The sequence below is a fragment of the Myotis daubentonii genome, chromosome 1 (assembly GCF_963259705.1).
Source record: "Myotis daubentonii chromosome 1, mMyoDau2.1, whole genome shotgun sequence".
In the NCBI taxonomy this organism is placed as follows: domain Eukaryota; kingdom Metazoa; phylum Chordata; class Mammalia; order Chiroptera; family Vespertilionidae; genus Myotis; species Myotis daubentonii.
The window spans coordinates 21,265,566-21,293,564 of record NC_081840.1 but is presented as its reverse complement, the minus strand read 5'-3'; the positions used below and the strand labels follow the sequence as shown (position 1 = coordinate 21,293,564).

The 27,999-nt window shown below is 42.3% G+C and overlaps 1 protein-coding gene across 24 annotated transcripts in view; it reads left to right on the top strand.

Moving 5' to 3' along the window:
- TTLL5 (tubulin tyrosine ligase like 5) overlaps positions 1-27,999 on the top strand; it is a 264,490-nt gene that overhangs the window by 54,109 nt on the left and 182,382 nt on the right. For 19 of the 24 annotated variants that reach the window (XM_059689822.1, XM_059689789.1, XM_059689805.1 and 16 more), the window contains 6 exons: positions 58-149; positions 2,520-2,627; positions 15,928-16,009; positions 17,538-17,599; positions 18,937-19,031; positions 21,136-21,177. In XM_059689822.1, coding sequence (XP_059545805.1) covers positions 58-149; positions 2,520-2,627; positions 15,928-16,009; positions 17,538-17,599; positions 18,937-19,031; positions 21,136-21,177 — 481 coding nt within the window. The remainder of the gene's footprint in view (positions 1-57; positions 150-2,519; positions 2,628-15,927; positions 16,010-17,537; positions 17,600-18,936; positions 19,032-21,135; positions 21,178-27,999) is intronic. The other 5 variants (XM_059689876.1, XM_059689814.1, XM_059689798.1 and 2 more) reach the window with 2 other exon arrangements.

The window sequence follows — 27,999 nt, the reverse complement described above, 5'->3', positions numbered from 1 at the left end:
TGTTTCTATAGCCAGGCCTAGTTGCATATGTGACCTTGATCTATTAATTTATTTTAGTTGTGATGATCCAGAAGTGGAGGATTATGGGAACAAATGGAGCATGAGCGCTATGCTTAGGTATCTGAAACAAGAAGGCAGAGATACAACTGGTGAGTACCAGGCCGTTTTTCTTTTTGACTTCCCTTCTCTGTATAACTTTACCGTTGTCTCATCAGCAGTTAGTCTTTAATTTCAGTACTGTTGCTGAGACATTGATGGGATCACCGTTTTTGGTCTCAGTTTTTCCTGTCCTTTATGAGATGGGGAAAAGGCTTTCCGTGATCCCGGAATCTCTTTTCTTGCTTCTGGTTTGAAAAGCACAACTTTCGCCTTTAATATTCAGTGAACTGATCCTTTGTAAATGTTGAACTGCTAACGAAAATATACTTTCAGTTTTTATTTTTATTTTTAAAATATATTTATTGATCTTAGAGGAGGGGAGAGAGAGAAACATCAATGATGAGAGAATCATTGATCGGCTGCCTCCTGCACACCGCCCCCCACTGGGGATTGATACTGCAACCCGGGCATGTGCCCGCACTGGGAATCAAACCCTGACCTCCTGGTTCATGTGTCTGTGCTCAACCACTGAGCCACACCAGTGCGGCTACTTGCTGTCTGCTTTTTAAATAACGAGTTTTCTCCATATTGGCCTTGAATTCAAAATTTTCTAAGTTAATCTCTCTTATACATGTTGCTAAATTGGAGAATGGACTATGTGAAGTTTGAGTGTGGGGCTTAGAATCAAAATGGACACCATTGCTGAGCCTTGAGCAGAACGGGAACTGTGCCACAAGGCCTATCTCAGTCCACACAGGGAAGGTGGTAGAGGAGTGAGAAGGGGAGGACGGCTCCTTCTCCATTCTGTGTCTGTCTGTGGTCATAGGCAGCCACCTTTTTGACTGTGTTCCTCTGTTCACAGATATGCCTTCTCCTGGAGCATCCATTCACAAGATTGCCATACAGAGACTTTTTTTGAATGAGCACACATGCTTTTATATTAGACTAGAGGCACGGTGCATGGCCTTCATGCACTGGTGGGGGGCGTGGCCTGCGGGAATAGGCCCATCGTGGGAGCACCGCTCACCCCGGTCAGCCGAGCGACTGTGGACCGCCCTCTGAGTGGCTGCTCCTGCTGTGGGAGCGCACTGACCACCAGGGGGCAGCTCTTGTGTTGAGTATCTGCCCCCTGGTAGTCAGTGCGAGAAATAGTGACTGGTCAAGTGGTCGTTCTGGTTGTTCCACTGTTTGGTCGCTGGGCTTTTATTATATACTAGGGGCCCGGTGCACGAAATTCGTGCACTTGGGGTGGGGGGGGGGAGTGTCCCTCAGCCCAGCCTGCCCCCTCTCACATACTGGGAGCCCTCAGGCGTTGACCCCCATCACCCTCCAATCACAGGATCGGCCCCTTGCCCAGGCTTGACGCCTCTGACAGGGGACCCCCATCTCCCCCCGATCACTGGCTCTGGCCCCCGCCCAGGCCTGAGACCTCTGGCCCAGGAATCATGCCTGGGCAGGGGACCCCCATCTCCCTCTGATCGCTTGCTCCACCCCCCGCCCAAGCCTGACGCCTCTGACCCAGGCTTCAGGCCTGGGCAAGGGGGCCATCATATCCCCCCAATCCCCGGCTCAGCCCCCCGCCCAGGCCTGATGCCTCGGCCAGAGGAGTTGACCCTCATCACCCTCCGATCACCAATCACCGGATCAGCCCCTTGATCAGGCCTGAGGCCTCCGGTGGAGGTGTCAGGCCTGGCAGGGAACCCCCAGCTCCCTGCGGTTGCAGGCTCCGCCCCTGCCCAGGCCTAACACCTCTGGCCTAGGCGTCCGGCCCGGGCAGCGGGGACCCGCAGCTGCAGCGGCCCCGCAATCGTGGGCTCCGCTTTAGGCCCAGGCAAGGGACCCCTAGCTCCCAGGACTGCCAGCTTCGACCGTGGCCAGCTCCCATCGCTGGCTCCACCCCTACTTCCTGCTATCACTGGCCAGGGCGGCAAAGGCGCCTGATTCTCCGATCATGGCTGGGGGGCAGGGCAAAGGCGGCCCCAGGGCCGCCTTTGCCCTGCCCCCCAGCTCTTAGCTCCCCCCTGGGTTTCTGATCACTGTCAGTGGCAGGGGGCTTCTTCCTGCTTTCCCTTTCGCCTCCCTGCATTGTGCCTACATATGCAAATTAACCGCCATCTTGTTGGCAGTTAACTGCCAATCATAGTTGGCAGTTAATTTGCATATAGCCCTGATTAGCCAATGAAAAGGGTATCGTCGTACTCCAATTACCATTTTTCTCTTTTATTAGTGTAGATGATTGTGTTCTGGAATTGATTCTTTCTAATCCATGCATTGTGGTGTCCCTCCTCCCCCTCCTCCTCCTCCTCCTCCTCCTCCTCCTCCTCCCTCTCCTCCTCCTCCTCCCTCTCCTCCTCCTCCTCCTCCTCCTCCTTCTCCTCCTTCTCCTCCTTCTCCTCCTTCTCCTTCTTTTTTTTTTGTAGCGTTGATGGCCCATGTAGAAGACCTGATCATTAAGACTGTAATCTCTGCTGAGCTAGCTATTGCTACAGCCTGTAAAACCTTTGTTCCTCATCGCAGCAGTTGTTTTGGTAAGGAGACTCAAGAAGCTTAAAGTGTTTTATGAAAAGGGGCTTGGGAAGTTGGGCTGGGATCCTGGGGTAGAAAGTGATTCTACAGGAGTAAGGTATGTAGTGGATTTTTATTCCTTTCTAAGTTCACGTGAAGATCCTACTAAGAGGCCAGTGGTAAGCTTAGTTGGCGGTCCCCTGAGAATGAACTAGCTTTCTGTGTGGGAAGCAGGGATTGGAACTAAAGTATGAGTCTCTTTGTCAGAGTGCAATCAGAAAAAGTCTGCAACGGACTGTACAGGAATCCAGCTCTAACAAATATATTCCAGAACTCTTTGGCAGCCAGACTGGGAGCTGTTCCAAGAAGCTCTGGCTGGTACCAGTGTGTGCTTTCTCCTATTTTCCAGTGACTCCTCCTTTTTGTTTTAGTCTTCTCTCTAGCGGGTTCCTCCCCTACCCCTCTCCTTCTTTACTCTCTTCCTCTTTCTCCTCTCCTCCTCTTCTCTGCCACATCTAACTCCCTGATTGCACAGAGAAGGAGAGAGACACTTACTGGGTCAGGAAGCCTGTTGCCGACTGACCCACTAGCGGTGCTGTAGCATTTGTTTTCTGCGTGGATGTGAACTCGTAGTGATTCCCAGTAAAGTCACAGGCTTTCAGCAGGTGTTAGGCTTTGTTAGTAAAACGCACTAGGCCAGGGGTGGGCAAACTTTTTCACTCGAGGGCCACAATGGGTTCTTAAACTGGACCGGAGGGCCGGAACAAAAACGTGGATGGAGTGTTTGTGTGAACTAATATAAATTCAAAGTAAACATCATTACATAAAAGGGTACGGTCTTTTTTTTTTTTTTTTTTTTTAGTTTTATTCATTTCAAACGGGCCGGATCCGGCCCACGGGCCGTAGTTTGCCCACGGCTGCACTAGGCTCATAGATGGGGGATAATGAAAGCAATGCAGTGGTAAGTCATGGCTTGGGTAGGAGGCAAGGTAACAGAAAAGTAAAGACCTTCAGGTGTAGAGCCTGCGAGACATAGGTTGAGACCCATTTACCCCCCTTACTAATGTTCTGATTTTCAGAAAATTGCACCAATTCTGGTTCCTCAACTAGGAAAGTACCAGGAAGAGCAAGTGAGACGGTGCATGCGGAGCGCGTGGCACATGCCTGGCCTTTAATGTGACGCAACAAACAGCTTTTTTGTTATATTTATAGCTAGCCATTATAAGTCTTAATCTCTTTAATGGATTATCATAATAACCTGTACTGTAGGGGCACTGAACAAAGGAAAGTGTTGAGACTGAATAGAAGATGGTAGATAAGCCAGGACCTAAAATTATATAGGAAAAGAAGAGGTTGTGATATCTTTTTATTTTATTTATTTATTACTTTTAAACCTGTTTTTTTTTTGTTTTTGTTTTTATTGATTTCAAAGAGAGGACAGGAGAGGGAGGGAGAGATAGAAACATCAGTGATGAGAGAGAATCATTGATCGGCTGCCTCCTGCACGCCCCCACTGGGGAAGGAGCCCGCAACCCAGGCATGTGCCCTGACTGGTAATTGAACCCTCAGCTTCTGGTTCATACGTCGACACTCAACCATTGAGCCAAGCCGGCTGGGCTGAGTGCAGATACGTTCATGTCTTCTAAAACCCACAAATGGCTCCTTAGGTTTCAGTCGTCAACACAAACTTGATATAACTTCAAGCTTCTGAGGGTCTGACCCCAGCTGGCTTTTCTAGAATTCGGTTTCCCTTCTTACACCGTGTAATGTGACTGTACCACTGAGCTCTCCGAGCCTGTGCCTCTGTGTAAGGCCTGCTCTCCAGCTCGGAAACTCTCCCGTCTGCCCGGCACATTCCTCTTTAGGTCCTAAGACTCACCTCGACCTTGCTCTTCTAGGAATCCTAGTCTAACAAAGTGCCCTGTATGTCTCCTCTTTCATGTTCTCTACGTGTGCCATTATCTTTCTTTCCTATTGTATTGTGGTGTTTTGTTCACACGTCCACCTCTCCGGTAGTCTCTGAGCTTGCCTTTGTGAATTCTCAGTAGTCACTGTCTCCCTGCCCCTCTCACCCTCTTTCTGCCAGACCAAACCTCTCACCATCTCCCTGGACCTCTAGGTCCTTTGCTAACCCTTTGCCTTTGCACCTGCTTCATCCTGTGTCTGAAATACCTAGCGGATTATGACATCTTTCAAGACGAAGTCAAGTATCACTTCTTTGGAGAAGTTTTTCCTGAGTCTTCAGTCGAAGTTAACCTCCCCACCCCCAGCACTGTTCATAGTCTGCAGTGGTTCCTGCATGTGGCCCGGTACCCAGTCATGTGTCTGTCCCCCCACTGGACCGGAAGCTCTTTGAGGACAGCAACAGTGTCTCCCTCGTCTCTGCCCCTCCCATGCATAGCAGCATTTTGTGTTAGAGGATGTTTAAGAAATATTTGTTGAGTGACTGATTGGTACTTGTTTTCATTGCCTTTTGGTGGCCCGACAGTAGGCTTCATAATAAATCTGATTTGGTAAGGGCTTAGAGCTCTTAGAATTATTGTAAACTGTTTGAGGAGAGGGTGTGGGGACTGTAACTCCAACTTCAAAAACCTTACTAGACAAAAAAAATAAATAAAGGTTTCTTTTCCACATCTGCTTGGCTGTTATGTGAGGGTAAATTTCTTGGTGTAAAAAATCTTTGTTCTAGAATCATCACAAGCTTTTCTGAATGTTTCCTTTTCTATTTTGTTTTATTGCTTGATTGTCTTTTGGAAGCTTAAGACTTTCTTATACTTAATGGCAATCGAAGGTCTGATGTGAAGTAAGCAGCGACTTTCTCTGATTCGGTGAATACCCCCGAGGTCTGTGTCCTCACCCGTGGTCTCCTTCCCCCTCCCTACTTGTGTTCAGTTTTAATAAACTGAGTGCATCTGGAGTTTTTTAAGTTATTGACTGTTTTCTTGGCTTTTGTGGTTGTAATTCCACTTCCTGTCAGCCCTGGGATTCTGTGTGCTTCGTTAACCTCCCCCCATCAGACATGATTTTGTAAACGTGTGTGTATTTGTGTGGATCTCTTTGCCTCCCACTGATTCCTAACCTCCCATGGGCTTTAAGTTACAAGGAATAAGCTGTTTTGTTTGTTTTTTCCTTTTTTTTTATTTGTTTTAAAGTAAACAGGAATTGAGAGTTTCCCAGAAGAATTTGGCTTGAACAGAGCATTGGTGCTTTTAGAGGAAGCCAATAGTCCAGTGATGGGGTTCACTATTTTTTTTTTTTTTTTTTGGTTGCTGTTTCTGCCTTTCCACATTATGAATCCTTGCCAGGAGCATTCCATTGCTATCTAAGTGTTTCTGTCCTATCATTTCTCTCTCACCCTACCGTCTGATGCCCAACTTTGCTTCCAGGTACCTTCAGTATTTCCATTCATTTATTTAGTAGGCATTGAACTTTTTTTTCCTTTCACTTTATGCTGTGTGCAGGGCATAGATAAGAGTCTGTTCCTTTCAAACCAAATTGTACATGGCATGTAACATACATATATATATTAGAGGCCCAGTGCACAAATTCGTGCACCAGTGGGGGTCCCTTGGCCTGGCCTGTGGGATCAGGCCGAAACCGGCTTTCTGACATCCCCCAAGGGGTCCCAGATTGTGAGAGGGCGCAGGCCAGGCTGAGGGACCCCACCAGTGCACAATCGGGGCCAGGGAGAGACAGAGGTTGGCCAGCTGGGGAGGGACTATGGGAGGACCCCAGGGTGTGTCTGGCCCATCTCGCTCAGTCCCGATCGGCTGGACCCCAGCAGCAAGCTCACCTACCAGTCAGAGCGTCTTCCCCCTGGTGGTCAGTGCACGTCATAGCGACTAGTCGACCGGTCGACTCTCTGCCCGTGGTGGTCAGTGTATGTCATAGTGAGCGGTTGAGTGGCCTTAACATATCATTAGCATATTACACTTTGATTGGTTGAACAGCCAACTGGACAACCGGACACTTAGCATATTAGGCTTTTGTTATATAGGGGATATATATATATGTGTGTATATATATATATATATATATATATACACATATATATATATATATATATATATACATACACACACAGTGAGTGGCCAGATTATTATGACCACCCTGTTAGTACTTCGTCGGGCCACCTTTTGCCTTCGATCCTGCGGCGATTCTTCTTGGCATTGACTCCACGAGATGTTGAAAGGTGATGCGAGGAATCTGACACCATGCCTAATGAATAGCACTGTCCAGTTCTGTGAGATTTGATGGTTGTGGAACCAGCTGCCTGATGGCTCTTTTAACTTCGTCCCACAAATGCTCAATTGGATTGAGATCTGGTGATTGTGGGGGCCACCTAAGCAAGGTAAAGTCTCCCTCATGTTCTTGAAACCACTCCTGCACAATACGAGCACCGTGGCATGGTGCATTGTCTTGTTGGAAGAAGTCATCTCCATTGGGATACACCATCAACATGATAGGATGAACCTGATCAGCAACGATACTTAGGTATGTTGTGCTATTCAGACGTTGTTCCACACGAATTAAAGGGCCCAAATCATGCCAGGAAAACATGCCCCAAACTATAACACCCCCCACCAGCTTGAAGGGTTGTACTCATGCATGTGGGGTGCGTGCTTTCATGCTGTTTCCACCAAATTCTCACTCTGCCATCTGCATGATGCAACTGGAAACGTGATTCATCGGACCACATGACTTTTTTCCAATGCTCGACTGTCCAATCCTTGTGTTCCTGTGTGAATTGGAGACGTTTTATCTTGGTAACTGCAGACAGCAAAGGTGTTCGAACAGGCCTTTGGCTCCCATATCCCACACGATGCAGTGTATGGCTAATTTGCCTACAAACGTCAGGCGGTCATAATAATCTGGCCACTCAGCCCACGTTCGAAGGCTGTTAAATCGTGTTGTTTACCCATATCTTCAGAAAACAATCACTTCTACTATCGTGGTAAACAGCCTGCTTCCCTATTTATAATGGTCTGGCCCTCTAGCAACTTCAACATGAAATTATAGCTAATTTGCCTACAAACGTCAGTTGGTCATTAATCTGGCCACTCAGTGTATATATACACACATATATATATACATATATGTGTGTGTGTGTGTATACATATATATTTGCATTGTATTATTAGTATGTAAATGTAGACTTAGGAACTTTCACAAACCATCCAGAACTTAGCCATTTAATGTTTTTTCATAGATGTGTACATCTGGAAAGGACCTCAGAGAACAACTAGAAAAGAAATTGAGATCCTGAGAAATTAAGACTCTTCAGGCTCTAGAGCTAGTGAGTGAAGAACTCAGATGAGAGAGAGACAGCTTAGAGAGAAGGGGTCAGAAGATGGGTTTTGGCAATTAAGTCATCTTGATCATAAGACTTGATTTCTAGAACTTCATTGTTGTTAATCCTCACACAAGGATAGTTTTCCATTGATTTTTTAGAGAGAGTAGAAGGGAGGGGAAGAGACAGAGAGAGAGAAACATCGATATGAGAGACACATCAATTGGTTGGCCCCCGTAGGCACTCCAACCCGGGCCAGGGATCAAGCCTACATCCGAGGAATGTGCCCTTGGCCAGAATTGAACCCGTGACCATTCAGTCTGCGGGCCAATGCTCTATCCACTGAGCCATATGGGCTATAGAACTTTCCCAGTAAAACAGATTTTTGACAATCTAATTTTTATTGCCTTCAAGATTGTGAAAATGTGGTACCATGTGAAATATGTGCTTAAACAGCAACCCTTTAAATATGCTTAGGAAATTGGCACCATGAGATGACTGGCTATGAGAACAGCTTTTTTGACCAGTTGGAGAAAAGCAGCCAAAAACAACAGGATGTTAGCTGCTCTTTAAAGATGCTGCTGCTGACACTGATTTTATCTGTGTGTGAAGATGGCTGAAGTGACAGGCTATGACCCTGTTCCTCTCGAGCCTGGGATCATATGAACCCGCTGTCATGCCGCTTGTGAAATTGATGAGACTGGCTTTGTTTAGGTCAGAGACTAGTGGTATCTTTGCTCTGGATAAATCAGGCTCAGGAAGCCTCTCTTTGTTGGATGAATGCTGGTTTGACCTTTCATTGCTATTGTTCTAGACCAGTGGTTCTCAACCTTCTGGCCCTTCAAATACAGTTCCTCATGTTGTGACCCAACCACGAAATGATTTTCGTTGCTACTTCATAACTGTAATGTTGCTACTGTTATGAATCGTAATGTAAATATCTGATATGCAGGATGGTCTTAGGCGACCCCTGTGAAAGGGCCGTTCGACTGCCAAAGGGATCGCGACCCACAGGTTGAGAACCACTGCTCTAGACCATTTCACAGAGTTAGCTGACATTCTTAGAGAGAGAAGGCCCATAAATATTTGTTAAAGGAATGGAAGCAGGCAATATACATTCTCCAACAATGTAAACTACTTGGCCAATGGCAACAAAAATAATGAAAGTCATCAAACAGTTCACTTTTCGAGTCTTCTTGTCTGGTTCATCCCATGCTCTATTTAGATGGGAAGAGAAGTTTATTGTGGAGGGGACTTAATAGAAAGTACCTACTATTTGTAAGTACTCTCCATTGGTTATATTCTTTATTCCTCTAAACTATTACTCATGTTAATAGATAAGGAAAGAAGATTCAGAGAGGTTAAATAATCTGTCCTAGGGCCTAAATGGCAAAACCAAATTTGAGAGGCAGGTCTCTGGCTCTTTCTCCACCCACACAAAGACAAGTTCTGATGTGTCCGGCCACTTCTGGCATGCCCCATATTCTGGATTCTCCTGCTCTCCTGTAACTAAATCTCAGGAGAAACCATAGCATCCTTTCTAGTAGATCAGGCCTGAGAAAGGGCACTCTTTCTGCTCTAACCAACAGTACCAAGTCCTAGCTACTCCTTCCAAACCTACCTTTACATATGGTAGCCAGATACCATGTTGATTTATTGGACTAGTTAACAAATTGGCTCTGGGCTTTTTCTTTTATTTAGTTCATTTTCCTGTGGACCTTGACCTGCTTTTTTCCAAATTCTCCTTCTGGACCCCAGATAAAGACTTCCTCCTTGGGTTTTCAAATCAAAACCAAAGCCAAGGTGAAAAGAATTTCCTTTCTACAATAGCATTTGCCTGACAGCGAGTCCTGGATAGTGTCAGCCCTCTCCACTGCCTCAGGGATTATAGCTTCAACTGGGACTTTATTTCTGGGTAGGGTTAGTAGATTGATTCCAAAATTAGTGGTGTGACATGTTTAGTAATCTTTCAGGCTTTGAATGTCTTATTATTCTATGAAATATTTTTTTACCTTCCCTCCCTAGGCCATCTTTTATCAAGTTTTTCCTTGATATGTCAAAATCCTAATAAGAATTTCTCTTATTTTCTTTATGGTTGGTGGTTTTATTGTGAATATTTCGTCTTGTGATTAGGGTTATTTGGGGGGAGTACCTGCAAATTCTTTAGTCTTTTTCAAAAATTATACAATTTTTCACTTAAAATTTTTTTCTTTTCCCTTCTATTTTCTTTTCTCCCCCACCTCAGTATTTCTCGATTGCTGTCTATGTTCTTTTTATGATGTAGGCTGCTGGATACATAACGATGAATAAGACATGGGCCCTGCCCTTGAGTGGTGGGGAGGAGCAGGCATGAAGTGATAAATGACAGTACAAGTAGTGGGTGACTCAAGTGCTCTTGGGATACACAAGACTTACCAGCTGTGCCTAGAGGAGCCAGGGAAAGTCATTCCTTGCAGAGGGAATATGACATGCAGAACAGTGTCATGAAACGATGTGACATTGTGACTAGATGTGGTCTGCCTAGGTTGGGGTGGCCGGAGATAAAGTTATGGAAATAGGTTGGGGCCTGACATGCTTAAGTTCATCTGGTAGACAGCAGCCAGCCACTGGAGGTTTGTGAGCAGGGGAGCAATAGGATCATTATTATTTTCTTTAACTTTTTTTTTTTAAATATATTTTATTGATTTTTTACAGAGAGGAAGGGAGAGAGATAGAGAGTTAGAAACGTCGATGAGAGAGAAACATCGATCAGCTGCCTCCTGCACATCTCCCACTGAGGATGTGCCCGCAACCCAGGTACATGCCCTTGACCGGAATCGAACCTGGGACCTTTCAGTCCGCAGGCCGACGCTCTATCCACTGAGCCAAATCGGTTTCGGCTATTTTCTTTAACTTTTATCATGATTTGACCCAAAGCTTGGTATGATATAATTACAACACAGGGAAAACTGTTCAACATTACTGGAAGTGACTAGTTTAAAATCTTTCGGGAACCAACCTGACATCAGTGTGTATTGCTGACAATCACTGCCTGTCTTTATCTATTAGATTTATGTCTTAGAAAGGTAATTCTGATACCATGTAGAGAATGGACTACAGCGGGGAGAGACTCGTGCTAGGGAAATCATTTCATAGGTAAGAGGTACGCAGTGGTAATATATGTATACTTACCATGTGACCCAAGAAACATGAAACCATATGTTCACATAAATACCTGTACATGAATGTTTATAGTAGCTTTATTCATAATCACCAAAGATTGGTAGCAACACAAATGTCCATCATCTGTTGAATGGATAAATAAATTGTGGTATGTCCATAAAATGGAATACTACTTAATAATAAAAGGAAAGAATATATGATTGATACATATAATAACATAGATAGCTCTCAAAAGCACATGTGACGTGAAAGAAAATAATTCTCGCCCTGACAGATTTGGCTCAGTGGATGGAGCGTTGGCCTGTGGACTGGAGGGTCCCAGGTTCAATTCAGGTCAAGGGCATGTGCCTTGGTTGTGGGCACGTCCCCAGTGGGGGGTGTGCAGGAGGCAGCTGATCGATGTTTCTCTCTCATCGATGTTTCTAACTCTCTGTCCCTCTCCCTTTCTCTCTGTAAAAAGTCAATAAAATATATTTTTTTAAAAAAGAAAGAAAATAATTTTCAAAAGGCTAAATACAGTATGATTCCATTTATTTGACTTTGTGGGAAAAGGCAGAAATCAGATAAGTGGTTGCTGGTGGATAGGGAATGAGGATTGACTGCAAAGGGGCAGAAGGTCATATTTGTGGTAGAAATATTCTATATCTTGATTGTGGTGGCAGCTAAACAACTGTATACATTTGTCAAAACTCATCAAACTGTACATTTTAAGTGTGAATTTCATTGTATGTAAACATACCTCAATAAGCCTATCTTAAAATAAGAAACAATGGTAGATGGATGAACCTCACAAACATGCTAAATGAAAGAAGCCAGACTCAAAAGAGTACTAGTATATACTGCATGCTTCCATTTATATGAAATTTTAGAATAAGCTAGACTAATCTATAGTGAAATAGGAATAGTGATTGGGGGCCCTGGCCAGTGTGGCTCAGATGGTTGGAACATTGTCCCATATACCAAAAGGTCCTGGGTTCGATTCCCAGTCAGGGCACATAGCTTGGTTGCAGGTTTGGTCCCCAGTTGGGGTGCATCTGAGAAGCAACCGACCCATGTTTTTCTCTCACATCAATGTTTTTTTCTCTCTTCCTCCTCTCTCCCTCTCCTTTCCTATCTCTAAAACTAGTAAACATATCCTTGGGGGAGGACTTTAAAAATAAAATAAAAAGAATAGTGATTGGGGGTGTGACAGAGGAAGCAGGGTGTTTACCAGGAAGGAACATGAGGGACCTTTCTGGGGTGATGGAAATATTCTGTGTGGATGGATATAAGTGTATCGAATCATCAAGACTCATATCAAATTGTATACTTAAGGTCTGTCCATTTCATTTTATGTAAATTATACCTTAAAAGAAAACATAGAAGGCTGGATTAAAGAGAAATAAAGAGAGATCTGGTAATATGTTGGATTTGGAGACTGATGGGTGGGGTTACCATTTTTCAAGATGAAGAATAATAGGACGCCAAATAGGTTTTGGGGAAAGATAATGAATTATGTTTTGCCGAGTGTTGAGTATCTGTGGGATGTCCTAGTGAAGTTGTCTAGAAGGCAGTTGGAATTATGGATTTGGTGTCCTGGAGACACTTGACTAAAGATGTAGATTTGAATGTCATCATCATAATATTAATTGCAGCCATGAGAATACATGTGATCAATCACCCAAGAAGAGAAGTAGAATTGAGAAGGAAAGGGCCCTGAGGAAACCACCCTGGCAAACCTGCCAGTGATTAGCTGGGCAGAAGAGAAGGAACAAACAAAGGAGAGGGAGGAGGAGGAGAACCAGCAGAGAGCAGTGTCCTGGAACCAAGGGAGAAGGAAGTTCCAATAAGTAAGGGATGGTCAACAGCTTCAGATGCTTGGGCTTAGCAGTAAGGCGGTGTTTGGTGATCATAGTGAGAACGGTCTGTTAGAGAGTGGGAGCAGAGCACGTTCTTATGGGTTGGGGAGTGAATAGGCATGAAGAAAATTAAGGCAGCTGCGTTACAGAAATAGGAAGGTGAGGATGCTAATGTAAAGTAAGAAGTGGAGCCAAGCTTTTCTTACCATTCACTAGTATAATTTTCAAGTTTGTTTTGATTTGGCTGGGGGCTAAGGAAATATTTCTCACCAAGGAAAAAGTTCCTGTGGAAATGTTAAGGTGGTAGCAACAGTCTTTCAAAACTACTTGCTCTCCTGTCATGATGAGGGCAACACAGAGGAACAGAGAAAGTAGCTCAGAACTGGGAAAGCCCAGCTTGCCTGCACCCCTCAATGACAGGAACACTGGGAGATGTCACCCTGGAATCTGAAGTTTTGAAATTCTAGACACTGCAGCTAAAACACACAACATTGAAAGGTGAGGAAGTTTAATATTCTCAGTACAACCTGCTTCTTTCCTTTTAAAATCTTTAATGTCCACAGAAGAGACCAATCATAAGTTAAAAAGGTAATCAAGACTCTAGTAGCCTGTAAAGGACCTAAATTGTTATTTTTAAGCTGAGCCGATGATTTTAAGAGATAAGCCTGATACAAATGCTGTCTTTTCACCCCATTTCTTTCCCCCAATTCCAGTTTCTTAGGTGAGCTGGGCTTTGCACCATGTTGTAATGCTATCAGGGACTTATCCCACTCTTTTTAAAAAATATGTTTTTATTGATTTCAGAGAGAGAGGAAGAGAAAGGGATAGAGAGATATAATCATCAGTCGGCTGCCTCCTGCTGCTCCCTGCTGGGGATCAAGCCCCCAACCCTTGGGAATGTGCCCTGATGGGGAATCGAACCATGACCACCTGGTTCACAGGTCAATGCTCAACCACTGAGCCACACCGATTGGCTAACTTATCCCACTCTTAAATGATAGTAGATCCAACCTGGGCCTGAATAAGATGTAGTTAGATTCAAAGCTGATTATGAGATTGTTATGAGATTGATGGATTTTATTCACCTGAGTAAAAATTAAGTTATCACCGTAAAGGATATTTTCTTCCTTTGGGTTATATTTTTTCCTTTCCAGAATATTGGTTCTCGGCCTTTCAAATGAAATTCTTGGAATTTGCCTCTTAATTTGGAATATAGTTAAGTGAATGTGTTAGCTATTTAATGTGAGGTGTTGAAATAGTGAGTCTCTATTCTGATTTCAATTTGTATTCATTTGTGATTGATTCTGCAAATCTGATCAATATGTGGATCAATCATTATTCTCATCCTGTTCCTCATACTGTTATTATTGATAATATTACTACTTTATGAAACAGTTGAACCCTGTGCTTCAGCTTTTAAAATCTGAAGAGAACGTTATTTTTCTTGAATCAGACTCACATTTTATTCTCTCTTGCTTTTATGATACTAATATGGACTTGTAGATTTTGCAGTTAGGTTTTTCCTTTTATTATTTATTATTATTTTTTAAATTTTTTATTGTTAAAAGTATTACATGCGTCTCCTTTTTCCCCCCATTGATCTCTCCCCAGCCGTCCCCACCCACCAGCACATGCCCTCCCTCCCCTCTCCCCCACTCTGTGTCCATTGGTTATGCTCATATGCATGCATACAAGTCCTTTGGTTGATCTCTTACCCTCTCACCTCCTCGCCTTCCCTCATAGGTTGGACAGTCTGTTTGATGCTTCAGTGACTCTGATTCTATTTTTGCTCATCAGTTTATGTTGTTCATTATATTCCACATATGAGTGATACTTACCTTTCTCTGACTGGCTTATTTCACTTAGCATAATGCTCTCTAGTTCCATCCATGCTGTTGGAAATGGTAAGAATGCCTTCTTTTTTAGAGCAGCATAGTATTCCACTGTGTAGAGGTACCACAATTTTCTAATCCACTTATCTGCTGATGGGCACTTAGGCTGTTTCCAAATCTTAGCTATTGTAAATTGTGCTGCTATGAACATAGGGGTGCATATATCCTTTCTGATTGGTGTTTCTGGTTTCTTGGGCTATAGTCCTAGAAGCGGGATTATTGGGTCAAATGGGAGTTCCATTTTTAACTTTTTGAGGAAATGCCATACTGTTTTCCACAGTGGCTACACTAGTTTGCATTCTCACCAGCAGTATAGAGTCATAGTAGTAATAATAATGAGAATAAAGGTTGTCCACTGAGGTTATTACAAAGTTAGCTCATCCCTGCATTCTGGGAGAAAAGGCTGCTCATGGTTCTTGCTCTGCTCTCTGCAACAATTGGGGAGTTAGGGGAGAGAATCAGTGAAGAATCCAGAGCCATGGACATGTGATTCCCGCTCCCCCAGGAGGTGCAGGGTGGCTGTCACGGTCCTGCTCGGCTGTCACTGGCTCTCTCCTTTCTCTTCTGTCTTTCATCCTTTCTGTGTTATTTTCTGTCTTCAAAGGGAAATTGAAACCATAGAGAAGGGGAGAAAATAAATACATTTTACATTTAGATGTCTTCTTGACTAGATTGCTAAAGCAAGATCGTGGTTTAAGAAAATGTGATGGAAGGATCCTAGAGAGAGGCCCTCAACAGACTTTTCTGTTTTCAGAGTGTGATGGGGAAGTGGTGGCAGACAACCCAGAACAAGCCCAAAGCGGCATTGATATTGGGTGCACTGTGGCATTCCTCTTCCAACTTTTTTTTTTTTTTTAACCCATGACACAGCAGAACCATGCTGTTAACCTCTAGCATCAGGATGTCAATAGAGTAGATGGTAAAACTGGGGTTTTCTTTTATAGCATTGTTTTCTTATTATCTCTAGAGCTTGATTAATTTCTCTTGAACTTGAAAGATTCTCCGCTTCTGCTTCCTCTTACTACTGATACTCAGCAAGTTTCTAGGCCTCTGATGGGAGTTGATTGGATTGAATCTTCCAGATCTTTGTTTGGTTGTGACATGGAAACTGATCTTGTGTATCATGTTGTTGTATTTCTAGAACTCTATGGCTTTGACGTGCTCATAGATTCTACTCTGAAGCCCTGGTTGTTGGAAGTGAATCTCTCTCCTTCTTTGGCTTGGTAAGTAGTCTGTTCTATTTAATAGCAAAGGAGAACCCTCTAGTGAATAGCACTTAAACACAGTTTATTTTTTATTTTTTGTCATTTCTCTTGGCACTAGAAGATTTTTTCCCCCCTAGTTACTAGATAGAGATGCCTAGAATTTCTAAATTTGGGAGATTTGTGGTATGTTGTCAAAGTCCATTTGGCAGCCATGGATCCCTATCCTACTAGTCAATTTGTGCTTTATGTTTACTGTCTTACTGGGCTTTTAAAGGATGCTTCTTGCATTCATTTTTACATTTTTATCCCCAATTCTCTCTCTCTCTCTCTCTCAACTTTATAGGTGTTCTGCTAAGGCTAAAGAAATACATGTGGTATTGTATTTCCTTTATTATGAAGAGCTTATACAGACTCAAATCCACATAAACTATAAAGATACTTATAGAGCTGGGCCTAGGGTAGAGTAGATAACAGCTGGTCCTTTTGTCCTGGTATTCACCCAAGATTAAAGTTTAAACATTTCCAATAATTTTTAACCTGTCTATTATGCAGAAGAAGGTAAGAAACATTTTTTAATACTAGAGGAGATTCTGCTTATATCTGCAGCAAGAGCCAGAGTTTCTGTTTGTTATATGCTTCTCTAAACAGCTAGGGAATCCTGGAGATTCATTTCAGAGACCACCCAGCTCCTGCATTGTTAAGGATGAGCAATGTTGGCAAAATGCCAGGGAATCAAATGAAGACAGATAGACTACTTTGTGGAGTGGGAGTTTGGCTTAATCCCAGTAGTAAGGTGTGGAGCCAGATACTGCAGATGCTTCAGATGTGGTGCTACACTTCTGGCCAGTCAGCTTCTATCAGCTCGCCCAGCACATACGGTGTTAGAGGCCCCGGAATGCTGGGCTCACGGGGAAACGCCTCCGCAGCACAGCCAACATGGCAGGCACCACCACACGGGGGCCTCCAGCTTTCAGTCTGTGCTGTTTCTGTTTCCACGTGGGCTCCTGCTGCATCATTTGGTCAGATTTTGGGATAGTTTATATTTATTTTGCCCACATTTGCAAGCCTGCAAGCTTAAGAAGATTGACTTAGAACAGAAAATGATGCCTTAAAAAAAGTCCAGAGAGCCAAAGTTTCTTCTGTGGCATGCAAATGTGATTTGACTATTGCATCAGTAAAAAAATAATTTCATTGATGGGCACCTCATAAAAAAGTCTGAACCTCTAAAGTCTGCAGTGATAATGAAGCAGTATTCTTGACTTGTGCAAAATTTGAATTGCACAAGACCTTCTCGACTAAAAAGATTGCATGTCAAGGAATCAACGCCTTGGTGCTGGGCCTGCCTTACAGAGGATGAGTTTAACATCAAGCTTTTATTTCTAGTACTTTTGCCAGATTTCGTTTTCTTTTTCCACAGATTGGATGTGCTTTATGTGTTGCTGCTCATCAACATTTGGAAGCTTTGCTATATTGGGGCCCGTTAGGGGCAGCTATTATGTTAACCTATGAAATTATCGATTGCTCTTTTCTTTCTCTTTTCTGTTAGTGATGCCCCTCTGGACCTAAAGATTAAAGCCAGTATGATTTCAGATATGTTCACTGTTGTAGGTGAGTAGTGGTGTTTTCTGAAATCGCACATAAAAGTTATCCAGAGCGTCCATTTTTTCAGGCTCCATAGGTGTTGCCAATTGGCAGTTCCTAAGCCATGCTGGATGTCTTGTACCAAAAAATTATATTTTCAGGGAAGTGTTTATGTGTTCTACTCCCCCTGGCTCCATCCTGTCCTGAGGTTGAACCACAACTAGGGCTGAGACCTAATTCCTGGGCACAGGAATTATGAGCTGAGGAAGAGAATCATGCAAAGGTCTGGAGAAAGAATATTTTTCTCTGAGCTGGGACAGTGAGACCCACTGAAGAGGCTTTGGTACGAAGGAGGCTGGCTGTATTTCTGCTGGTGTCAACACGAGCTGCGGCGGCTATAACTGAAGTAGTTATAACGGAAGCAGTTCACGGCAAAAATCCCCTTTTGAGTAGATAAACCAAAACTTTGAAATGGAGATGGGCAGTCAGGTGGATATGTTGTTGTTTGTTGCTGTTTTTTTTTTTTTTAAGTATTCTAAAAAGACAAAATAAAATATATTTGACATGAACTAGTACTTGGTGTACCAGCAAAAGCTGTAAAACTTAGGTACTCTGTTCTCCTTGGACGGGAATCTGCTTCCTTTTAGGATGCAAGTGAAATTAGTCCAAGCCTAATCTCGTAAGCCATGGAAAGGCTACAGAGCTCTTTTTTGTTGTTGATTTTTTACGATGAATTTATTGGGGTGACATTGGTGAATAAAATCATGTAGGTTTCAGGTGTACACGTCTATAACACATCATCTGTATGTTGTATTGTGTGTTCACAACCCCAAGTCAAGTCTCCTTCCATCACCATGTATCCCCCTGCAAAGCTCATTTTGAAAGTTGCCAGGAGAACACCTTCAACAGTTCCAGAAGTGGATCCTGCAGCTGGACAAGACTCCTCACTTGCTTCCGGATTCTCCCGGTAAAAACATTATTTTCCAGACACCATCCAGGAAGTCACTTTAAAATAATGTGTATTAACAACTGTGTGTTTTTAAATGATGGTCTGCACCTTCATGCTGAAGCTCATCCAACCTGCACTCCTCTTCCATCAGCGTCACGTCTCAGCTCCCCAGTGAGGAAGGTTGATGTAACTGTGTGTTTCCCTTTCTTGTTCTCTCCAGCTCTGGCGGCTCAAAGTTGAGGCAGAATGTGCATGTGGGAGAGCCATGCCTGATCCTCTTGAGAACAGATCTCTGTAATGTTCTCATCATATTTTTTATGATGTGCTGAATTAGTGCATCATAAAAAAAGGTGCAGGTCAACCTGCTGATTTCTTAGAAAATGACAGGTTTTAATGTTCCCCATTCTCCATTCAGGATTTGTGTGCCAAGATCCTGCCCAGCGGGCATCAACCCGACCAATTTATCCCACCTTTGAGTCTTCCAGGCGAAACCCTTTCCAAAAATCTCAGGTAAGCAAATTCAGCACCAAGGAGCCCTCAGGAGGCTTCCCGGATATTGGCAGGCGATGTAAACGAGTGAGCCGGGCTCCATGAGTATGAGGTCCCTCAGAGCAGAGTTCGGGGATCATGCTGGACAGGAGGCAGTGATGTTCATCTGTGGCTACTGGCTTATGCTTTCAAACAAGCTTACTGTGTGCTTTTTGTCTTTTCTTTTGGCTTCTTTTTCCATTATCTTTCCTTTTTTTATCCCCTCCTTTTAAAAATTGCCCTCTTTTTCCCCTTCAAATTGATATGCACACAAGTAAGGCACAGAAAGGGAGCCTACGAATTCCTGGTCCTGACTGTGTCATGTTCTTTCTGATCCTCAGACTAGCTTCAGAAAGATGCTCAATTGAAATATCATCCTACAGTGATTCTCTTCAGAAGGATCCTCAGTGGAGCTGAGATGTTGGCTGAGGGTCAGGGAGATACAATGCCTGTGGAAACCCGTGCATGTCTGAAACATCATTTGATCAAGTGTTGCTCTAGTCCTGCTGTTTTTATTCCAGTTAACCCATCAGCTAATCATTCTGTCTATTCATGCCATCATCCAAGCGGTCCCTGCCTGTGTAGACCTGGCTAGTTTCCACTTGTTTTTTGTTTGTTTGTTTTTTATCTTTAACATTTCTTACCTAAAAGATCCACGTTCCTCCTTTCTTCCCATCCGGATTATCTCGCCTGCTCATTTCATATTATTTACTGTCTGTTGCATTGTTTTGCATTCATTGACTTGTTGCTTTTAAATTTTCCAGTACTGGTCTGCTGGATTGTAAGCTCTCTGAAGGCAGGAACAGCTTCTTCTCCCCTTCCTTCTCTCTCTTCCCCCCCTCCACTGTACCCTCCATTAATCCCTTTCTCCTCCCACTCCTCTTCCTCCCCTTGCTAGTCTTACTTAGAGTAATGCTGTTTCTGTTTGCTGTGCTCATACAGGTAACTTTTCATTAGAACAGGGTTTGCAAACTCAAATGCCTACAGGGTCTAAGGCAGACAGTGGAAATGAAGAAATAGGGCCAGGTGTGATAGAAGTAAAAGTGATGTGTCTGCAGGAGACTGGAGGGTGCCTGCCTCCTATAAAAAGGAACACCTATTTTACTGTGTGCTCTAGCTGGTCGTTGCCATCTACGAGTGTGGGCCAAATGTTGTCAGATTTTCCTACTGTCAAAGGAATCAGAAATCTTATTTTAGAATATTGGCAACTAGTTCAATTAAGAAAAAGTACTTTGTAGACCAAACATAACATGCCTTTGCACTGGATTCAGTCTGGGCTGCCTACCTGAGACCTCCTGCTGTAAAGAGTGTTGTGATATGGAACGGAGCGTGCTATATTTTAAGGGGTATTATCTTGGATTAGAAGTAAAACCAGATAACAGGGTTGTACTTGATCAGTACATCATCACAGATCAAAGGGTTTTCTTTAATTTTTAATAAGAAAAAGTAGAGGATTAACCTAGGTGTACTAGGAAAACTGAATTTAGGCAGTCACATTCCTTTGTAAATAGTTTTCTGCAGTATCTGTGGCAAGAGCCACAGGCTTGTATAAAGGATTGTGAATGTTTATGTACAGCTTTAACAGAGTTTCTGCCAAGTTTCACTCTAAGGGCTGTATGTCAATCCTGGATGAATTGATCCTTTTTCTTAGTTTGTCTTTCAGCTTCTATTGGTGACTCTTTTTGCAAATCATAGAGAATTTATCACCATTTGTCTTGCTACCTGGTAGATAATGGCTGGACCTCATCGATAAGCAGCCCACAGGACATTTATTAAAGGCTAAAGAAACGATAGACTAGGGTATGTTTTGCACACTGTGTGAAACACATTTATCAGGATGGGGAGTTAATTTTATGACAGTAGGATTTTGACTTCAGTAGTAAGAAGGCGAAACTGGAATAGATATACCATAGAGAAAGCAGTGTGAAAATATTGTTCTTGTTTTCCAGGTACAGAGTGTAGGTCTCTTGCTTTTGATTTTGAATGGAGATCATCTTTTTGTTTTTTATATCATAGACTAGGAGTTGGAAAATATAGGCATGTTAGGAGAAGATAAGGCTTTATTCCATTTTTCTGTCTTTTATAGCATCCAGTATCTGCACAGTTTCAATCACCAAACACTAAACAGGTAAGTTCTGGATCATTTGGAGACTTCATTCAAGTTTTTATCTCCATTTGCCAAGTGGAAAGCCTCTTAGCTTTACTCTTTCATAGTACATATTTTATGCTTCTACTCTTTGAACAGTTTAATAACATAAAATAGAATATGTGAAAATGAATGCACAGAGGTCTTTTGGATATAGAATTTAAGAGTAGAGGCTGCAGGAATGTATGAATCCTCTTTTCCTGATAGTGATTATGCTGTGATGGCGGCAGTTGAATTTAAATGATGAACAGTGTGTAGAGGCATATCTGTCGCTTTAACCAAACTCTTCCAGAAAGGAAATATCATAGTTCACAAATAACCTTTCTTTTGTTCAGTTATCTTATGAAACATACTACAGGCCCAGTGCAAGAAATTTGTGCACAGGTAGGGTCCCTAGGCCTGGCTGGTGATCAGAATTGATCGGGGCCTTCTGGCTGCCAGCTGGGGCCCCCCTTCCCCAGTTGCCGCTGCCGGCTGCTGGCTGGGGCCTTCTTTCATTCTGCGCCGCCCCCTGGTGGTTAGTGCACGTCATAGCAAGCGATTGAACTCCCAATCGAACTCCTGAGTGGACAGTTTGCATATTAAGCTTTTATATAGATAGATTGTTGTCAGTAGGTTAATATTGGAAACGTTTTCACATTGAATATTGGGCTATATTTGAGTTTCTCAACAGTTATTATATGGTGTGACTTGCAGTTTTATGACTCTTAGAAATTCTGCCATAATTAATGTCTCAGATGCTACCTTTAAAATAAGACAAAATATTTTATCTCCATCTCTTAATGATCAGAAGGTGCCCTCTTATTTTTTTTTGTTAGCAGTAATTGAGAATAACTGTCTTTTTTTCCATGAAGATTTTTTAAAAGAGCTTTTTGAAATGCTAGGGTAGCAATCAGGGTACTGCTCCTGTTGTTCGAAGCTTTGATATGAGTGGTATAGACATTTCATACATAAGTGTGTCACTTGCAACTATTAGTTCTTTAGCAGAATGCTCCAGTATATTTATTTTGTCATTTGTACTGTCTGATGTAGTAGAGCTCAGAGGCTTGAATTGTAAATTTATTAAGCTACTGTTTTGTTAAATTGATTTACATGAATCTAAGAAGTGAAAAAAACACACAAACTTACTGGTTGTTTAGTATTTGGAAACTGGTTATTGTGGTTCAGTTATACGAGTTTTGGTGTTTATTTGGTAGAATTCAAAACTGTAATATTTAGAGTTTTGCATTTAGCAAGTACCTAAGTGCTCGCTACTCTCCATGGCAAGCAAACACCCCCCCCCCCCCCCGCCCCAATCCAAGGCTGTTGACTTCAGAGAGCCTACATTCTACATAGCCCTCAAGCTGGTCTACTTACGGAGAACATTGAAAGTACTGCTCCGTAGCCGTCGGAATTTGCCTCCAAAGAAGTGCCTCTGATGCGTAATTCTAACCTTAATTTCTCTTTACCCGTTTGAACCATAGTACATCTACTCCACTGCTGGCAGTGCCATAGGTTGCAGTAGCCTGTGGATGAGCGAGACCTCTCTCTAGTCATGTCTTTGAGCACTGCTACTGTGACATAGAGCCTCCGTGGTTTTATCAGCCAACTTCATACGTGTGGAATTCTTTGACTCTTACTGTTCTTTGCAGTGTTCTGCTTTGTCACTGTCTGTCTGTTAATGAGGCACTTTCAACTCCACAGTAGTTTAGTCAAAACTCAGTAAAAAAAAAAAAAAAAAAAAAGAAAGAAAGAAATTATCTACTCTGGCCATTTAGACTCTGTCAAGTGTTCTTTGTCTGTTGATAGCAGGTTGTGGAGTCATATGTAGTTTGCCTGTTGGCTATCTGACTATTCCTTAACTGTTAGATCTTGGGCGAGTTCCCTTAAGTCTCTGAGGCTCACTTCCCACATTTGTCAAATGAGAATAATAATACATACATGGAGTTGTGGGTGAGAAAGAAATGATAAAATAAAGGCAAAATATTTAGGATAACTCTGGACACATAGTTTACCTTCATAAGATTTAGTCTCCTTCACACTTTTGAATCCTATTGATTTTTCTTCTACCCATTCCACAATATCTGGTGGGTTTTTAAAAAAATATTCATTTAGCTATAGTTATATTTTTTCACATTTGTTGTTATCCACAAATGCAAATAAGTGATTTTATTATTTATTTATTGATTGATCAATCCTCCCAGGCATTAATGAAGATTCTAAATAATGCCTAAGACCCATTTTGGAAATCACTTCCTTACTTGGTTCACTGCTATTTATCTTATCCTACAGTTTCATCTTTTAACTTTTTCAGTTTTTGTTGTTGTATTTTAATCATTGTATCATGACATTAAGCCCTAATTGGAAATATAATTTTGAACAAAAATTTTGTGGAATTTTTACAAATGCCTCTGTAAAATCCAAAGGTATTAAATCTATTTGCTATATTTCCCTTTTTTTTGTAATTTTGTCCTAAAAAATAAAAAAATTAAAGCATGTTTTAATATAAAGCATTCTGCATGCCTCTATATTTCATGAACCCATTAAACTGAATGCTTATGGATTTTTTCTTTAATACTTGTCCCATTATTTTACTGGGGACTCAAGTTAGACTTATCAGGCGGTGATCACCTGGGGCATCCTATCTAATCAAATAGTAATATGCAAATTAACTGTCACTCTGTGACAAAGATGGCCGTGCCCATAGCGGCTGGGGCAGGACGCTGGCAGCATCACCCTGGCAACGTGAGCCCAGCAGGCATTGCTTTGGCAACCCGCTGGCAGACAGCACCCAGCAGGGCCTGCTTGTGGGTCGCCATGGGGACCCGCGAGCAGGAAAGCGTGGCCTGCAGGCAGCACCCAGCAGGCAAGCGCGGTCCGCAAGCAGCACCCTGCCCTGGCCGCAGCTCAAGGGAGAGAACAACAAGTAGGTGAGGCCAGGAGCCTGAGAGATCAATACAGAGGGGTGCCTGCTTCAAGCCTCCACGATGTGGCTGGGGGCAGGCCCCAGCAGGCGGACGGACACACACACACACACACACACACACACACACACACACGGGGCACCTGCTCTGAGCCTCTGACGTGGCTGGGCGGGGACACACACACACACACACACACAAACACACACTCACACACACACACACACACACACACACACGGGGCGCCTGCTCCGAGCCTCTGCTCCCAGACTGTGGCTGTCAGTAGGACATCCACTGAGGGCTCCCGGACTGTGAGAGGGGCAGGCTGGGCTGAGGGACCCCCACCCCCCAGTGCACGAATTTCATGCACTGGGCCTCTAGTACTTATATAATTTTGAAGATTGGTTGGTACCTTACTTGTTTTTTCTAATTCTGTGGTACCTCCTCAGTTCTTCATGATTTTTCAAACATAATTATAAGTGGGTTTGGTAAGTTTTTTGTTTGTTTTTAAAGCCAGTTCCTTTAATAAGAAGATGCATGTCTCTCAGACTTGCAGACTTACATTTATTCCCAGTTTCCAGATGTTGCATATCTCTTTTTTTATTGTAACACAAGCCTACTTACTTTCCGCCCCCCCCCCCCCATATTAAAGTATGCTTCTGGTTGTCATTACATTTAAAGCTCTTCTATTAGCCATTTTTTTTGAGGGGGGGGGTCTATTTTCCCCTAGATTTATTTGCATTTAGCCCTTTTTGTTCATTTTCTTTAATTTGATAGAATTCATTCATGTTGCTTTTAAACTTGATTTTACCTTTTATTTTCTAGAGGCAAGACACATCACAAATAAATTGAACTATTTCTAGTTCATTTGTTTTTAACACAGAATTCTAAACTTGGTAGAACAGCATCCGACACTTTTATTCTTTGCATGTGTTCTCTGTCAAACAGATGTTATTTTTGTCCCTCAATTGTGATGTCTTTTAGTATACCGCACCTTTTTTCATATTCAGTGTTTTGTCCAGTTCTTCTCATTATAGGTGGTACTTGCCATCTTTCTTTAGGCTGAGAATTTTCTGATTCAATATCTGTTTCTTACTGCTTTTAATGGGACAGGTGGTTTTTTGTCTCAGTAATTTCACATTCTCAGTTAGTTCTTCCCCAGTAATAAAGGTTTAGGTGTGTAAAGGTTTCTTCTCTGGGTATATTTTGCAATCATAAGTTGTACTAATAACATCTTTGATACATGTTGCATGGCAGAATTCTTACCAAGACAGTATTTGGCAGTTTAAGGTCTAGCTGAGCACCCAGTAGTTTAAATTATGTGTCATCTAGCCAGAGACAGTGGTTCTCCGCAAGTTCAGAGTGCTTTATTTCCTTCGTGCATTCAGTCACTCCATTGGAATATGTGGCTTTAGTCTGTCTACCACCCAGCAAATGTAGCTGAGCTGATATGCCCAAAGCCAAAACTACCGAATGGCTTGCATTTGGACTGTTTTGCTCTTGTTTGTGACAGTTCCTGGTGGTCTTTCTAATTGGTCAATTCCCCCCCCTTTTTTTTAACTTTGCTTTTAATCTCTTGGTATGTTTCCTTGGCATTCTTCTTCCCACTCCCCCCTCCTCCTTTTCTTTCACCTCCTCCTCCAGTCTCCCCTTTTCTCACTGCCTTTTCTCTCACCTGTGTCTATAATTTAGGTCACATTCCTTAGTAGTTCACTTCATTAACAAATATTGGTATGATTTAACCAATGGTCTGGGATAGTAATGCATTGTTGTTTATGTGTAAGTACATTTCTCTATAAACCAGTACAGTAGATATTATGTTGATTTTAAAAATTCTCTCTAATCTCAAATGTTTTGGAAAACTGGAGATTGGCAGAATTACTTTTGACTTTCTAGTAGCTTCCCCAAAGACACTGGAAACCTGGGTGGAGTTTTAGAGAAGCATTTGAGATACCTAGACTTTAGTAGCTACAATCTTTCACTCTTCTCTTTCTCTAAGACTTTTTAATAGTTTAGATGAAAATAGATAAGGTCTCTTGGAGTATTTTTGACATCTGTTTGCAGCCTGGTGATATTTGCGGCCATAAAAGAGTAAAGCTGTCAGCTTTGTGGGAGTTAACAACTAGGACATTCATTTAACAAGCACCATTAGCCCTCAGACCCTTTCTCTTTCAAACCTCACAAATACCCCAGCCAGAAGCACCTGCCTGAATTTCCATGTGTCCCGCCCAGAGAGCCCACAAAAATGCTCGCAGTAGCCGGAGTTACAGTTGTGAGCTGTGAGTAGCAAGAGAGCGGTTGTGAGTGTGTATGGGAGACAACTCTTCGAAAGTGGCAGCGAAGGATAAGAGTTTTGTGGTGCTGAGTCACTGTTGATGGGAACAGGTTTAGATTTGTAGAGGAAAGCTGCAGCATCATTATAGTCCCAGCCTCCAGAAGCCAGGAATATAGTTCTATTAGTTCCACAGAGGTACAAATTAGGTCCTAGAGCCCTGGCTGGTTAGAGCATCATATCTATATGCCAAGGTTGCGGGTTCGATCCCCAGTCAGGGTACATTCGAGAATCAACCAATGAATGCATCAATAAGTGGAACAGCAAATCAATATGTCTTTCTCGCTTTCTCTCGCTCCCTCTCTCTCTCTCTTCCATACGTCCTCCTCTCCCTCTCTAAAAATCAGTAAATAAAAAAATAAGAAAATTATTTTTTAAACAAAAGAAAATTAGGTCCTAGAAAAGCAAATATATATATGAGCAACGAAAACAAAAATTGGAGGTGCTCATTAGATGTTATTCAATAGTGGTTTGATCCATGTTCTTAATAAATAAGATCCTGTGTTTTTTAAAACTATCCTAGTTAAGTAATAACTATTTCTTAAAATATTTTTATTAACCTTTTACTATAGATGTTACTTTATCAACACTTTTAAATAACATCCTTTCTAGTCTAAAATTCTTCATCTTTATGACATCATTTAAATGTGCTTGCTTCATATTCTCTTCTTCATAATTTCAGAGGACTTTCAGGTACTCTTAAATAGTGTGAGGTGATGAGGTAACTTGATTTTGCAGGAGTCAATGCCTGTGGCTTTCTGATCAGAGTCATGCTGTACATGTGAAGTAGATGAGTATGTTTACATTTAATATGTGAAAATGAGAAAAGTCCTGAAAGCATCCGTTAATATTTTGGCTTTTCCAAATTATTCACTAAATGAGCATTCACACTTTATCGATGTTTTCTAATGATTACATCATTTATATTGATTCCCTTTCTAAACCTGTAAACTTTCCCCTTGATTCCCCTCTTATCCCAACACATAGTATGTAATGTACCCAGAGCTTCGAAGAGAATTAAAATGTTTCCCAAACTCTTCTGTAAAGTTTTATTCTAACCATGATTGATCTGTATATCAGCACATTCATTCATTCATTTATTTGTTCAACAAATATTTATTTACGTCCTTCTCTGTGCTGACTACCACAGGCAAAGCTAAACAGATAAAGTCCCTGCCTTCACATGTTGCTTATATCTGCTAATTTCATGGTTTTTCCTTTATATAGATATCTCATCATGGAGTTAATTACCTGTCAGAAAATCTGTTTTGTCTTTTTATTTTATTTAAAAAATTTTGTTTTAAATTTATTTTTACTGATTTCAGAAGAGAGGAAGGGAGAAGGATAGAGAGATAGAAACATCAATGATGAGAAAGAATCACTGATCGGCTGCCTCCTGCACGCCCCCTACTGGGGATCAAGCCCACAACCCAGGCATGTGCCCTGGCCTGGAATCAAACCTGGGACCTTTCAGTCCGCAGGCTGACACTCTATCCACTGAGCCAAACTGGCTAGGGCAGAAAAGCGTTTTTTTTTTAATAATTCCCATACTAGTTTTGAAGATTAGTATAT